The following is a 15,842-nucleotide window of genomic DNA, read 5'->3' on the forward strand; positions in this document are numbered from 1 at the left end:
CGGCTTAAATTACCGCAAATTCAAACTGAATGAGCCGTTCCCCCCCCCGCCTTCCTTCCCTCCGCCGGTCCCTCCCTCCACCCCCCGGTCCCCGCCTCACGCCTGCAGCCGCCGCCGAGGAGAGGAGAGGGGAGAGGAGGAGAAAAGAGAAGAGGAGAGAGGAGGGGAGAAGAGGAGGCGCCGGATCCAATGAGGGGCGGCATCCCGGGGCACCGCGCCGCCGGCTCGCCCCAGCCCCGGCCCCCCGCCGGCCCCGCTCCGCCCCCCGGCCCCTCCGCCCCAGCCTGCCCGGCGGCCCCCTTTCCCCCCCGCAGCAACTTTCCTGCCCGCCCGGTGACCGCCCGGCGGGTCGGGGGAAGGCGGCAGGGGTTGGGGCAGGGGCAGCGGCAGGGCCGGGCATGCCGGCGGCGGCGGGCGACGGGCTCCTGAGCGAGCCGCCGGCGGTGGCGGGCAGCGGCGGCGGCGGCGGCGGGGAGGCGCGGAAAGCGGCGGCGGCGGGCGCGGAGGGCAGTTTTCTGGCCGCCTGGCTGAGCGCGGCGGCGGCGGCGCCGCGGGAGCGGCTCCGCGACTTCCAGCACACCAAGCGGGTCGGCAACTACCTGATCGGCAGGAAGCTGGGAGAGGGCTCCTTCGCCAAGGTCCGGGAAGGGCTGCACGTCCTCACCGGAGAGAAGGTACCGCTCCCGGACCGGGGCTGCCGGGCACCCCCTCGGGGTAGGGGGTGTGTGCGTACGTGTCGGTGGGGGATGTTGGCGGTGTGAGATGGGGGTGCTGGGTCTCCGCCGGCCGGGAGGATTGGGTTCCCACCGCCGGAGGAGACCGAGCCGGGGTGGCTTGGGGCTCCCTGCCCTCCTTGCCCCGCTCCCCGCTGCCCCACACCGCGGGCGTGAGAGCGGCGCTTCCCCTTCGCGCCCTGAGATTCCCGCGGCTGTGATTCTGCGTTCCTTTTGAAACACCTCAGTTTCCTTGACCTGTCTTCTCCTCCCGATTATTTGGTTTGTTTTTTTTTTTTTTTGGGGGGGTGGGGGTGGTGTCAGAAACACGTTCTTAACGGTGAGACTTGCGTTGCCGAGGACCGGTCACGGTGTGCAGGCTGGGCGCGACGTTTCGCCTGTAGGTACATCCAGGTACTCCTCGCTCGTCACAGCGGTGGGAGATGCTGCCTGCGTGTGTCTGCAGGAGGGGGTACAGTTCGGCGATTAGAAGTTGTTGTTGTTGTTATCACTGCTCGGCAAAAGATGCGGGATGCACCCTGGATGTTTTGGTGTTCTTTTTTTTTTTTTTTTTTTTTTTTTTTTTCCCCCGGAGTGCTGGTAAGAAAAGTCCGCGGAGGGTCTCTGCTTTTTGTTTATTATCCAGAACCCTCCACTGGAGGCTTTCAGCCATCAATCAGGATATGTCACAACGTTATAAAGAGTAGTAGGGGCTTGGCTGGGCAGTAAATAGAGCACGGACAGACCCGCTAGGGCCCCCCGATGAAGAGCTGTGCTGGTCTTGTTTGAGCTATCTGACTTCTGCCTCTGTTTTACCAGATCCTTAGCAGGGGGCTGCCCAAAGCGGGACGCCTTGTTCTTACCGAAAGCTCCTTGGACCAGTGGGGCTAAGTACAGTGTAATTTCCTCCAGCTCCAGCAGCACTGTGAGAGTGCTGCTGTTACGACTGCATCTCGGTAGCTTGCATTCCTGCGCTCTTGGATATTTTTCTTTTCTCTTTTCATTCCAGTAAATTTGTCACGGGAGTGAAATTTAATATAGGGCTCTGAATTTCATCACGAGAAAAATGATAAGGTTAGCGATTATTATCGTGTAGGAATGCAAAAAAAAAAAATAATTTCGCTCTCTTCTGTTACCAAGCGTGTGCTTCTCCTTGGTAACAGATACATCCAATGATCCTCCAGTTGATAAAAGGCACATGAACACACACGTCCTTCCCACCTCCACATTTTTGGATTGCTACATTTATCTCAGTCTGTTAAGAGGGGGAAAAAATAAAAAGACCCACCACACGCCCCTCTGTCTCAGCTCCCAGGCCTGCTGCTTTTTATTTTTTTTCTTTTTTTTCCCTGCTCAGTGTCTTGAATAACACACACTGTGACAAAGTGACAAGCAGAAACTCTAGGAGAATCAAACTTCCTTCCTGCTGAGCCACCACGTTCATATTTGTGGTCAGGGCTGATGATCTCTGAGCTCCATCTGACCTGATCTGGTACCATGGGATCAAAGGAAGCTCTTGCTGTCGACTTCAGTGGGTGAAAGATCAGTTGCATAGTTTCAAATTGACTAATCAAGGGTCCATCTTCCCAGAAAATCCACCTATTTAATTCCAAGTATTTATGGGTAAGCAATTTGAGTTCACGGATAGGAGATAAGAGTAATTAATGATTTGCTTCAGGTGAGGTCCTATCTCGGCGAGGTTCCTCCTTCTAAGTGGAGGGGTGAATGCTTTCCGTCCCACGCGTGACCCCACGTGAGAATTTTACCCCGAGTAGAGAGCTGATGGACACTCAGCTCTTCTGGGCATATTCCTCTACCAAGCTGTTGCATGGCCTCCAGCCAAAGGCAGCTGAAACGTGCCCAAACTGGCTCTGCCTCGCAGCTGCCGGCAGCTCTGCCTACATGGAGCCCACCACGGGCGGCTGAGCTCTGCCTGTGATATGAGGAAGAGAAGAAAAACATCTGCTTACCCGGACTCTTTCCTTTCGGAGTGCAAGGCTGCGTCGGAGGAGGCTGAGGCTGGCAAGGACGGGAATGGGATCGAGAGCAAAAGCACGAGGCAGCGTGAGAGTGGGGACCAGCGGCAGAAAGTCATGGGAGGAGGTTCTGCAGGAAGAGGACATTTTACATAAGAAATGGTTTATCTCCATGGCAAAGTCCTTCCACAAGAGCATTCTGGTATGTGAAGGGCCAGAGCCATTGATTAAGCTATATTTGTACTTTCTGAGAAATCTCAGTGAACAGCAGGCCAGGCACTTGGGAGTTAGGTTAGTGCCAGCATCTGAGCTCAGGTGACACTGACGTTAAGCACAGACCTCCTCCTCCTCCAGAGATCAGGTGTCCAAAGTCAGGCTGGAGTTAACGGAGCTGTCTGAGACATGTCATGAGCAGCTGTATGTGACAGTTACCTTTTGCTCTCTCTCCCTACCCACCTCCGTCCCTAAAGTTGTCTTGTCTTAGGGGAAGATGCCTCAAGAGCGACACCATGCTCCTCCAGAGGCTGGAAGAGAAGATCGCTCCATAAGGGCCTGATGCTGTCCCTCCTTCCCTGGGGTGAGCCAGAAGTTGGCCGTGTATAGTCTTCCAGTCCATTCACTTGCAGAGGAAAAGTTAATCTGCAGGAGTGTGTACTTAATACGCTCTCAAGTGGAGTTCAGCGAAGCAAAATGTGGAAACAAAGCCGTCTCCAGTGGACAACTTGCTGGATCAGTGTAATTGCTGCATTTTTCTAAGCTGATGTTTTATGAGCCTATTATTCCAGGATTAGTGCCTGCATGTATTTTGAAAGAAAAAAAATATAAATTGACATCTGATTTTTGTCTTGTAAAGCTGTTGTTGAGCAAGGGCATTGCCTAAATTTCAATTAAATTGACATACTAGTGTAAAGTGGGGGTCTTACTACTAATGTCTGGTAACTGTTTTGGCAGAGGCCAGGCCATTATGGTCACCGAAATATCTAACTTCAGTAAGGGGGGCCCAAACAGGTTTTGATTTGCAGCAGACTTCAGCAACTCCGGAGGAGTTAATGTGCATTGTTGTTTCAGAAAATTGTGTGTTTAGAAATGAAATCTGTGGATTAATGAGTCCCCAACTAGGCTCGGATCCATCGCACTGACACAATGCATTGTACAGAATCAAGGCAATGCGGAGCGGATGCCAAAAATCTGCCATTACCTCACCCTGAAATTGCTAGAAGCTAAAGAGGTCTTCAAGAGAGCATGAGATGTTATATACTTTGGGCCAAATGCTAGTTACTTTACCAGCTGCTTCGAGGGCAGTTTGATGGCTGATGCTTTTTGAGTGACCTGTGTTGGATGGGAACCAGCAGCTCCTACGCACGAAGGGGTGAGCTGAGGTGAGGTTTTTAAGCCTTCCCTGTGAACGTCTTTAGCATTGGAGGACTTTAAATCAAATCTTTTACGGTACTTCTTGTGGTTTATGTTGCCATAATGTCAGGCATGTTATTATTTTCTGGGCTTGAAAAATGTTTGGTAGTGCCTGATGCAATTAAGTGTATTTTAGCTGAGCGCAGGAGAACGTTGAACAGATTAGTCTTTCCATTGCTTTTGAATAAAAACATCGCAGCCTATAATCTGACATTTTTGGGTAAAAGGCTGATTTGTCAGATCAACTCAAGCAGTCTTTATTGGTGATCCTAAGGAAACATAGTTCCTCTATGAAGAGCAAGCCAATTTAGCCTTAAATTGTGGCTCTGAAACCCTGCTGAGTTAGCTGTATTGTTACTCAGCTAACTTTGGGAGCCCGGGCACGATATGCTCTCAGATTGTTGCAAGCCTCCTGCTTGGGACTCAGAAGGGTCAGTTACTGGGCAACAGGAGTCAGGCAAAGGCAGATAGTGCAAGATAATGATTTTTTGCATTTTTAGACAGCTGAGATTATATTGCTATCACCGCAGTGGGGGTGGTATAAGGCTCCATTAGTAGACCAGAGAGATTGTGTTATCTGCTGTGGACCTCGAAGAAATGTCCAAATAACTCCATATAGTGTTGTGGAGTGACAATGTATTGACGATATATTGAGCCCAAGTTCTTACAAACAAACTCGAACCGAGGTTGCATTTAACTACTTTTAGGTGTAATCTTTAGCACTACAAAAAAAAAAGAGTCCTTGAGGCAAATTGAAGCATTTGATTTCTCATCCACCAAAAACTTTGTTTATCGTTTTCTTTAGCGCTATTGTTAAGCTTGGAAAAGGTACATTTTTAGTTACAGTAAGTCAAGTGGCTTTCTGCAACAGTGGAAAGCAGCGGCTAAAAATACAATTTACCAGTTCCTTCTATGAACGCAAGCAATTAATATTAAAAGTGGCCTTTTCAGAGAAGAGTTCATGTTCAGAATGCATTTCTGTATGAAGAGGTAAGAAAAAGAGGTGTATTGGGGCACCCTGGAGGTGCTGGGGTGGGTAGGTGGGCAGAGCAGCCTCCCTGCAGAGAACTGGAAATGCATCTTTCACCCTGGCGAGCCCCCCTCGAAGGAGGGAGGTGTTTCCAAAGGGCATCTGCACGGCTGTTGCCTGCTAGCTGCACCTTGTGCAAAATTATATGTCAGCGTAGCTGGAGCGTTTCTGTGCAAACTTCGTCCCCTGCCTTCGCCTTCTGAAGCGCTTTTTGATGAGCATGGGGGGAGCAGTGCAGCTCCCAGCCTTTTCTGTAGGTGTGGAGTGAGGTGGGGCTGGAGCTGCCTGCCAGGGCATCCCTGTGAGATGCAGGTCGTGCAGGTTACGTGACTGCTCTACATCAGCCGAGGCAGCCGTCTCCTAAAATGCCTCCTGTGACTAAGCATGGGCTGTCAGTTTAAGCAGCCACCAGTGAAGAGTATAGAGAGGTCCAAATGCAGTGGTATCAGTTCCTGGCCCTGCACAACACCTTTCCCTTTGCGAGTCCCTTCCCACTGCAGACCCCTCCATCCTCTTCTCAGGTAGGACAGAGAAGGCAGCTCTCATCTGAGCCTGTCAGGACCTCTTACCTGAAGCAAAGGCTGGAGCAACTCATTTAGCACCATTTCTGTCTTCTAGCAACCGTTTAAGACAATATAGGCAGGTGGACGCAGAGAAATATGGACAAAAGTGGTTCCAGTAGACAGCAGCAGATGCTATGCTATGATGCCATATACGTTTTCACAAGTCACAGTGTTAATTTTGCCTTGAGTAAATTCACAGTTTTCCTGTGTCTTCCACCCTAGACTTCAGGGAACGGAGATGTGGTGGCCTTTGGGGGTGTTGGCAGGTGGGATCTGGCCCCATTAATGCCCTTGGCAACTGTGCCTCCCCCTGCAACATCACTTCTCTTCATCAGGGAAACCAACACTGGTGGGGCCTTCCCATTGAGGACTTCTGCCATTGTCAACCTTGTCTGTATGTCAAGACCCAGGGTTGCCCAAGCAGTAGTACTGACTTAAAACCTGGGAAATTTTGTATATACTCATATACAGTTCTAGGATCTTTACCTTTGTCTGATTTCTGGGTTTTGGGGGACATGAGTGTGTGTGTGTGTTTGTGTGTAACTGACTCTCAAACCATCTTGCCAGCCAAATAGGCCAGGAAGTTACTTCACTGCAAACAAAAGTTGAGTTTCTAAGGTGGTCACTGGTCTTTCAGTTCAACCCTCTCCTTTTTTCTCCCCCAAATATCATGAGGTTGTAGGTAAAACTGTGAAACTTGGAATGTTTTCATTGATTTCAGTGGTTCAGAGGGTAAAGCCACAGGATCTTAATTTGACATTTGATCTGTTATTTTATGTTCTTCCTCCAGTGATGCTTGTTTTCCAGTGATGCCAGTTTGCTGGATGCGTTTGTTCTCTCACTGTGTTTAATTAGTAGTTTTCCTCTTACCTGTTTCTCTACATACTTTTAAATTGTATCTCTATCCAAAAAAAATCTTGTACAGTGGCCTTCTCCCAGGATGCCATTCCTTTTATTAACAGCTGCCAACTGTTGCACCGGGATGATACGCTACTTTTAATTATATGTACCAAGGGAATGAAATGAGGGTGTTTCTGCAGCCTGAATTTTGACATTTCCTTGCTTCTGAGTGTTTGCTTTCACAGCTTTGACACTATTCTTTCCAGAGAGGTTTGTGTGTGTGTCTGTGTGTGCAGATGCATAACTTGTATTGAAGCTACTAAGCATATGGTTTTGTTAGCATATGATACTTCAGAAAATCATTTGAAGGACAGCGTCATGGTTGCAGCGGCATCAGTGAGGACTTGGCTGGAAGCAGCACCAGAAGATAGGTTGCTGTGTCAGCATAATGTTCCCTGATACGTGTTATGGAGCATGCAAGAATTTGAGCATAAGAGAGAATACGTGCCAAATTGCTGATGTGCACCTACCTGCTCGGTTTGCTATACGATCACCTGCTAACAGTTTGTTCATCTGGAGAGTAACCAGTTGCATCAGGCACTTGTTATAAAGCCACATTCTTCCCTCTAACTCTTTTTCTATGTTGTACACTTGGCGAAAGTGGGAATAGGCTTTAATAGGCAAGAGAGCCTGTTCATTAGTGCAGTCTGTCTTCCAGGAAGATTGCTCTAATATTTTTCAGCTGTAGCTTGCAACTTGATCTGCAATGAGCTGAATTCATGCACATGTGGCAGTTACTTATCCTCTTGAGATAATCTGCTTTCAAGTTTACATTCAGCAGTTTTAAGGATGTCACTAACAGTGCATGTCAGCAATGTGGTGCTTTTCGTATAGACTGTTATAATTTTAGTGGCATATGCAGGATTGAGGGAATCTGAATGTTTAGGTTGAATTGACACCAGGTGTAGTTCTTACACGATGCTTACATCTGGATCCTTGTATTTGTTCTTGCAAGTTCTGTTTTTTTAACATATTTAAAAATGCATAAAGCTGTGTGCCTGTTTTTGCAGGCATGTGTTACCTATAAATGTCTTGGTAATTAAAATACGTCTTGCTTTCTACATCTTGCAGTCTGCCATATCTCCTTTTATACCGATGACCTGGAGAGTGCTACCGTAGCTTCATGCATTTCAGTGGATGTAACACATTAGGCATTTTTGCCCTTCTGCCCTCATCAGTTATTTGTTTGCCTGCAGTTGGGAAAATGGAGGTTATTAATGAGCAGCACTTAATCTTCACAAGGATATAACCCCAGAAGGAAAGCAGTCATGAGATGGTGCAACATATCTTCTGGCAACTGAATTGTAATGGTCTATCTAAACCCCAAGCTGTTGTGTTGTATGAACAATAATATAAAATGAACTGAGAGTTTATGTGCTGACTACGCCACTCTTCAAGGTTATGGAGAACCATCTAAAACTGTCCAAAGCCAATGACTGAGTAGATACCAGCCAGAAGAATTAGGTGGATTATTGTGTTGGTGCTCATCTAGCAGCATGGGATACAACTGAACCCAAGTAAACCAGTGCTAGCTAAATTCAGACTAACTTGAGTACTCTTCTGCTTGCCATGTAGCCGCAGTTTGCGTTATTTCAGCTCCAGATTGGTTTAGCTGTTGTTTTCAGATAAGCTGAGGAGTCAAAACCCCAAATTTCTCATTTCTGTGGCTCTGTGAAACTACTTCTGCTGTGCTTCCCCAATGGGTTGTCTGGTGGCTGATCTCCCCGAGGGTAAGAATCTTGTGGCGCTGGTGTCTTCAGTGGGGCTGATGGAGGTTGCACTGATGAAGAGAACTGGGTAGGTTTTTCCAGTAAGCTTTACTGGAGTATGAGAGAAGCCACCATCACAAGCACAGCTCTGGGGCCCACGCTAGGGCGGAGGTACCTGTTTCTAAGCTGATAAGGCGAATCCCAGCAAAACCCGTGTTTTGATCAGCATTTAGAATCAGAGCTTGCAGGGAGCAGGGTCCAACCTCATCCTCACGGAGAGTCTGGGAGGAGGACTGCAAAGATTATTAGGGGCCTGGAGCATCTTTCTTATGAGGAAAGACTGAGGGACTTGGGTCTTTTTAGTCTAGAGAAGAGAAGACCGAGGGGGGATCTGATCAATGCTTATAAATCTCAAAGGGAGGGTGTCAAGAGGATGGCGCCGGTGTTTTTTCAGTGGTGCCCAGTGACAGGACAAGAGGAAATGGGCACAAACTTGAATATAAGAAGTTCCATCTAAACATGAGGAGGAACTTCTTTACTTTGAGGGTGGCAGAGCACTGGAATAGGCTGCCCAGGGAGGTGGTGGAGTCTCCTTCTCTGGAGACATTCAAAACCCGCCCGGACATGTTCCTGTGCAACCTGCTCTAGGTGGACCTGCATTGGCAGGGGGATTGGACTAGATGATGTCCAGAGGTCCCTTCCAACCCCATGTGACTCTGTGATTCTGCGAGTTACTGTGGTCCCCCCAGGGAGGCCACCTGCAAAAAAAAAATGAACAGAAAGCTGGTGCTGCCCTGACCAAAGTTTCCTTTTCTGTCAGTGCTTTGCTGTGCCATCGCACTGCTGAGCCCTAGGTCTAGCACCTTGAACGCGAGGCCTAAGAGGCCTCTTCTCATTTGCAGGGCAAGATCAGTGCTACTAGCTATGAGAAAAATCATTGCAACAAAGAGAACTAAAAAAAGATAAGTTATATATATAATAAAGTTCCTTTGCTCTCTGCCTGTTGTGGAAGATTGTCATGGAAACATTTTTTTCAGAGAATAAATTTATTTTCTGTGAATAACGTCCACAGAGCTAAGGGAGAGAACATATTATTTATATATAAAAACTTTATTGGAGACACCTTTTTCTTGGCTCTCAACAGTTGTAAATGCTTTATCTGCTGTGTTTTAAATCACTGCAAAGGAGGGTGTTAGCTGGGCCTCAAAAGCAGTGGCTCTTGGGTTTTTGTTTGGTTTTTTTCTCCTCCTTAAAGACATAAAGCTACATTGGTATTAAAGTGCTTTAAATCAGGGACAGTTAGTCTTCCATACGTCCAGTTATGCATTTGATCAATAAAACAGGGACTATTTAATATGAAACACATTATGACTCCGTGATCAGGAAAATGGGAAGTGGCGTGGGCCGCCAGGTTTCTCCTGTAAGGGCTGGTGTTGAAGGACTGTCATTTGGTATCACTCCTCTGCTATTCCTTCCCCACACGTAACCTGAGATCTTCATCCATCTCTCCGTGACAGAAGTTTTCAACATTAGGAAGGCCAGTTATGGTTTATCAGAAACAGCTGGATGGGGTACGGTTGACTTGCGACCAAGGTATCAACTGTGCCTTGCCATGCCTTGGCTTTGGTGGCTGCTTCTTGTCCTGACAGCCACTTAGGGCCACGTCTAGGTAGAGAGGACCTCAGTTTTCCAGCAGTTGTCACGCTGGCCTCCTCTGGGAGGGGTTGTGAGTAGCCATCAACTTCTGTCCATGTGAAGTGAGGACCTTGCTAGTCTGATGGGGTTTTCCATCTGCCGCAGTGACCGCCCATCAGGCTCCCCGTGCGCTTTTGTGTGGCAGACCCTGAAAAACGTCTTTCCTGTGAGCTCATTGTACCTTGAATTCAAAGAGTTTTGTCATATTAAGTGCTGGGCGCTGATTCAGCATGTCAGTCTTACCTTATGAACGGGGGTCAAAAAGCCCTTTTTGGAAAAACAGCAAATATTTGGAAAGTGATACTTGACAAATATTTTACATGCTAATGGCAAAGCAAACTCATCTGTCCCAGGCATTCAGAGACACCTTTTCTCCTTGCAGGGGATGTCTCTGGCCTAGAGGCTGGTTTTGACAAGCTCTTAAGGAATCCTTTTGGAACCTCTTTGGTGCCTCCTCATGTATCTCTGCGCTTGGCTTTCTGCCGCCACTACTTCCATCAGTGTCTGCCTAATCTCTCTTGACTTACATAGATATCTTTAGAGGCCAGGGAGGTAAAAATGTGCTCCTCTCCCTCGGGGGATGCAGTTATGGCTACCCCATTAATTAGTCGACCAAGAGAGCACTGGAAGGTCACTGGAATGGATCTTTTTTCTGCCAAAGGCGAGACAGATCTCCTCCATGACTCACTCAACAACTGGTGGATGGGGCTGTGCTTTAGTCACACAGGTTGTTCCTTCCCAGGCTCCTCCGACCCTGTGGCACCCGTGCGTTGTACAGATCCTGCTGCTTTGGACAGAAAGTGCCAAGGAAAAATGTAATTCGTGGGTGTTTCTTTTCAGAGCAGCTGGGTAGGGACAGAATTGTGGCACCCACTTTTTCTCAAAACCATCTCCTGCTGGTCACTGTGCTATAAAGATCTGGCCGTTTCAGGTGGCAGAGACGCTAGCAGATAAGAACATGTCCATCTTTCAGCTGTTTGAAAAGGGAGTGAAGCAGAAGATGAGAGGGGGAAGAGGGCAGCTGGCTTTATGGAAACAGCAGAGCAGAAGTATGTCCAGGAAAGGATTATAATAGTTGCCCATGAAGAATGGCATGAAGTTACCCATAAATACAACGTGAAATAAAAAGCATGTTGAAGAGAAATACTGCTGGGAACGGCTCTCCTCCAGTGAAGCCAAGCCACTCTATGGAAACGGAGCACATCAGACAAGGCATTAGTGGTGTGTTAAATCAGCAATTACCTCCACTCTGTTTCCTTCCTTCCTGACTGAAGTAAGAGGAAAGGGAAGGAAGAACCACAGAAGTGTGGGGAATTCTGCGCTGTGTGGAGTCCGTGCACACAGCCTTGCAATACTGACAGTCTTAAAACTTTCATGTGGTCTTCCCTTGCTCTTAGCATAGCAGGAGCAGCCCCATAGTATGTTCTTACAAACACCAGTGCTTCAACATATGAAAACTCTCTCTCCCTGTGGAAACACTGATTTGACTGTGCTGATACAGTTGGCAGCAGAGCCGTGGGTGAGTTGGGCTGTCTGCAGCAGCATCAATATTTGCATGACTCCTCGTGACACTTCATGTCTTCTGCACTGGGGAACTCCAGCAAGGATGTCAGGGAGAGCTTGCAAAATTTGCATCCCTTGATGTGACTGCTGACAGCTCCCAGAGCATCTTGCCTAGGTCAACCCCCATCCTGCTGTGTCATGCCCTGTCCCCCGCCACTCTTTGTAGGGACCAGAGACTCTTCGCATATGTACAGGCACTGGAGCCCAAAGGGATCACAGCATTCATTCAGCCTGAGTTCCTGTAGAAGACGAGCCCCAGTATTCTCTTCAGGAGTATCTGTGTCAATGTTTTGTTGAGCTATTGCATACTTTCTTTGAGAGAGAGGAAAAATTCAAGATCTACATTCATCTCTGTAAGATAAGATGTTTCTATCATTACTTCACTGCACCTAAAAAAAACCATGGATTGTGTTTGTAGCCTGAGTTTGCCCAATTTACCTTTTGGGAAGTTAATTTTTATTTTATTAGATTAAAGAGTTTTCTGTTATCAGAAATCTTTTCCTCGTGTAGGTACTTGCAGCAAATCATCAACTCAGTGCTTAACATTCTCCTAATTAAATATTTTGAGATTCAGTCAGTTACTATGACAAACAGTTCTTGGACCTCAGACTGTTCCTGAAACTATTTTCAGAACCCCTTCCAAATTTTTAATATCATTTTTTTAATTACTGGCACCAGAACTGGATACAGTAATCTAATAATAGCCCCCAGTGCCTTGGACAGGTGTAATTAATACCTTTTCTTACTTTAACAAATACATCCTGCTTATGCTTTGAGGGATTATGTTTAAGTTGGCTATGGCATCAAGAGGGCTTAAGTTCATTTGCTTATCTAAAGTACTCCTGAATCCTTTTCTGCATTGCTGGATACTGTCGTCTTTGGGTTGTAGGTAATGGTAAGATTTTCTTTTTATCCCCTGGCAATTTGATTCTTTTCGTTCAAGCTACCTTGAATGAAGTATTTGAGTGAGTATAGTCAGAACTACTTTCTTTTTAGAAGAGTTTATATTTCTTCAGGGGCTGATTTCAAGCTTTCCTGACTGTGTCTAGTCTGCCAACAGAGAGAGTGGCCTCCTGCCTACTGAGACATTTATCCTGTACTTGTCTCTACAGCAGCTGGTTTTATGTATTGCTAAGCTCAAAACTCTTGGCTTGCGCTGTCAGAGACTCAGAAGAAAAGAGAATACTTTAACAGAAGTGACTCCTCTCTACCTTTTTCGATGGCTGATTTTACTAATGTCAGAGCAAATAAAAAAGAAAAACTACATATTCATCTGTCCTACAAAGAGCAGATACAAAAACTGTCAAAGACTGAACATCGCCACTCAAGTGTGAAGCAAAGAAATGATACTGCTTGTTTAACACAAAACCTCAGTGTGTCTCTAATCGTTTAGCTACTGAGCGGCCTTTTCACAGTGCATACATGTGCACATGCACACACATGTTTAACTCAATCTCTGTCCCCCCTGTTCCATTTGCAGCAAGCATACAAGGCAAATACAAAAGGTATCAGGTGGCTATTTTCTAGGCCTTAGGACAGGGCTTGTTCTGGTGGATGAGTACTCTCAGAAATGCTCTGCGGTTTTCTTTGAAAGCAGTTTTTGAAAGGCAAATAGGATGGTGACTTTAATTAGGGAACTGGGAAGCCAGGCAGGACAGCTGAAGGGAGTCTCACTAAAAATGCCACCCTGAGAGCCTATTCAGACGGTTTCTCTGAATTGGGTGATATGGGCCACAAGGAAATTTGGCAAAAGCCTAACATCAAGCATATTACCTTTCTTACAGTTTCATGGTGTTCAGTCTCATGGTGGAAGTTAAGTTTGTGTTTCTGTGATGGTGTCTTGACTTATCTGTGTCTGACACTCCTAACGGAAGAGCTGTGATTTCTCTCTGTCCTGAGTGGGACACGTGAGGTCCTTTCTGAAGGTGTACAGTTTAGTGATTTCTGGTATGCGTTTGCTTGGATAATCCTTTTCTTTAATGCTTTATTTCTTAAGATATTGGAACTTGCTATATAAAAAAACCTGCTCCTTTGCTGTACCGTAAAATTTACTAAGCTTTAACAGCTAAAAGAAAGAATAAATGCTACCCAATGAATGAAGTTGGCATTTTCTAATTCTTGGATTCAGTTGTGAGAAGCAACTTGTTATATGCCTGGCTGGTTGGTTGCCCAAATTGAGATACGCTTTAAAAGGGATTCCTTTCAGGACTGTGCTGACAATTGTGCAGGCTTCAAAGTTAGGTCTGTTTAATATGATTTGAATTGGCCACCCAAATTCACCAGCCGGTTTTGAAAACTAAGCTCAGATTTTTGTGGTGAGAAGAGTGGTAAAAAACAAAGCAATCTACAAGTGATGCCAGACAGCTATCACTGAAAGGAAGGAAGAAAAGAATTTGAATTCATTGCATGACCCTTCTTGGACACTTCAAAAAAGAGCTGGAGATGGGCTGGCAGTAACGATGGCTGTAAAATATATACATGGTCTGGCTCTTCACCTCATTCTCCTGGGTAAGCTTAAACCAGACAGTAAAGGTTTGTGGGTTTAGGTGCAGAAGACCAAATCCCAGGAGTTCCCATCGACTGCGCCCTCAGCTACACCCTGTAGCTTCTGGCTCTGAACTTAATCTGACTGGTCAGGGCGCGCCAGGCCTCCCATGGCCTAGGATGGTGCTGAGAGTCGGCGCTGCTGCCGGGCTTGGCATCATCTGCAGCAGATCTGCCAGAAGTAGACCCTGGCAAAAAAAAAAAAGGAGGGGGGGGAAAAACCCAAAGAACAACAAGGGAAAAAAAAAAAAAAAAAAGAAAAGAAAAGGCAGGGGGTTTGTCCTGCTCTTGAAGTTGCTTCTCTTGTGCTATGTTGGTCTCCTGGCCAAATCCCACAGTGCTTGCTGGATTCTTATTCAAACCAGTTTCCTCTCAATTCAGCTGGAGCTCCCTTTGGCAGCGGTCTGCAGGAACTGCCTTCCCCTTATTTAAAGTTAGGAGAGAATTTGCAGAAGGAAGCAATTCAAGTGGCTGGGTAAGTGGGGAAAACTCTTAAAGTCCTTAAAATGTCATACCCCGATTTTGCAAGGTCACATGCAGTCTTCTGTTCTCTGTAAAGTTAAACATGTTATAACATTATTTGCCAGGCGGGGCCATTACTATGAAGCTGTTATTCTAGATGTTGTTGCGAGTGTCTGACGTGAGTATCGTTCAAGACCTCTTGACCTTGACTTGGTAAACAGGCCATTGAGAAAACCTGTTTCCCGGCAGACAGGAGGGTTTGCTGCCATTGAGGTGCATCCTTCTGCCAAGAGACAGCCTGTGCAAAGACATCCGAACTGGGAAGCAGGAAAGCCGAGGCTGAACTCAGACCTGGGTTCCTTGAGTGTGACTGAACTCACTGCTGGTCATATGGTTGTTACCTGGTTTTTATGCAAGTGGAATAATCCTGTGTCTTAACTAGTCAAAGCTGGAGATTCACCAGGGAAAGCTAGGTAGAGGGATAGATGTTTTTACTGTAAAAATGTGGCTTGAATAAAACTTGGAGAGGGGGGAAACAACCAACCGAAAAAGAGAAACCTGACTGCCTTCCATCAATGTTGTATATAGTTGAAAATAGGTTCTACAGCAGGCTTGGATCTGCCCTCCCCCCCACTGTTATTATGGTTTTGTGTTCAGCTTCATCCTGGTATCCAACGTTTGGTTTCCCATCAGCAGTACACTGCAGGCATACAATGCCTTGGATTTCTTATCGAAGCACAACAGAAGTTGAAAAATACAAGTTTTCAAAGCAGGTTTCCAGCACTGAGGAGTATTTATAGAGGGTTGGTCTGAAGGAAAAAAAAAAAGTCTCAATAAGACTGAGCCACACTCTGACAAAATGACACTGCTGCAGAGCAGTCAGGCAATGATCTGAATAGACCTTTGCATGTCCTCTGGGTAAGCAAACATCTCTCCCTCACTCACAAAAGCACTGCTTCTTCACCTGTGATTTTTCCAAATGTCACTGTTGGGGTTATAAATAGCCAGCAGAAGTGGCGAGGGGGGGGGTGTGGGGTAGAATATGACTTTGACTTCTGCCCACTGAGCACCTGGAGGTTCCTCCTGCCTGGCGCAGCAGGCCCATCACTGACTCCGTGGGCTTGGTGAGCTGTTGAGGAGCAGGTCTGGGGAGATGCCCACCGCGAAAAGTGCCTCTTGCATGGACATATGGATGCTGCGCTCGGCATAGGATGTGTGTGAGCCACCCTCTGTGGTTTTTTTTGCAGTTTTACTTGTCGAGGCATGACTAGTTATAA

At 46.8% G+C, this 15,842-nt stretch overlaps 1 protein-coding gene across 1 annotated transcript in view; it reads left to right on the forward strand.

Moving 5' to 3' along the window:
- Positions 1-398: 398 nt before the first annotated feature.
- HUNK (hormonally up-regulated Neu-associated kinase) overlaps positions 399-15,842 on the forward strand; it is a 60,348-nt gene continuing 44,904 nt past the window's right edge. Inside the window, exon 1 of the mRNA XM_074152964.1 lies at positions 399-674. Within this exon, the coding sequence (XP_074009065.1) occupies positions 399-674 (276 nt within the window). The remainder of the gene's footprint in view (positions 675-15,842) is intronic.

Source organism: Numenius arquata, chromosome 1 (genome assembly GCF_964106895.1).
Source record: "Numenius arquata chromosome 1, bNumArq3.hap1.1, whole genome shotgun sequence".
NCBI classification, from domain to species: Eukaryota; Metazoa; Chordata; class Aves; order Charadriiformes; family Scolopacidae; genus Numenius; species Numenius arquata.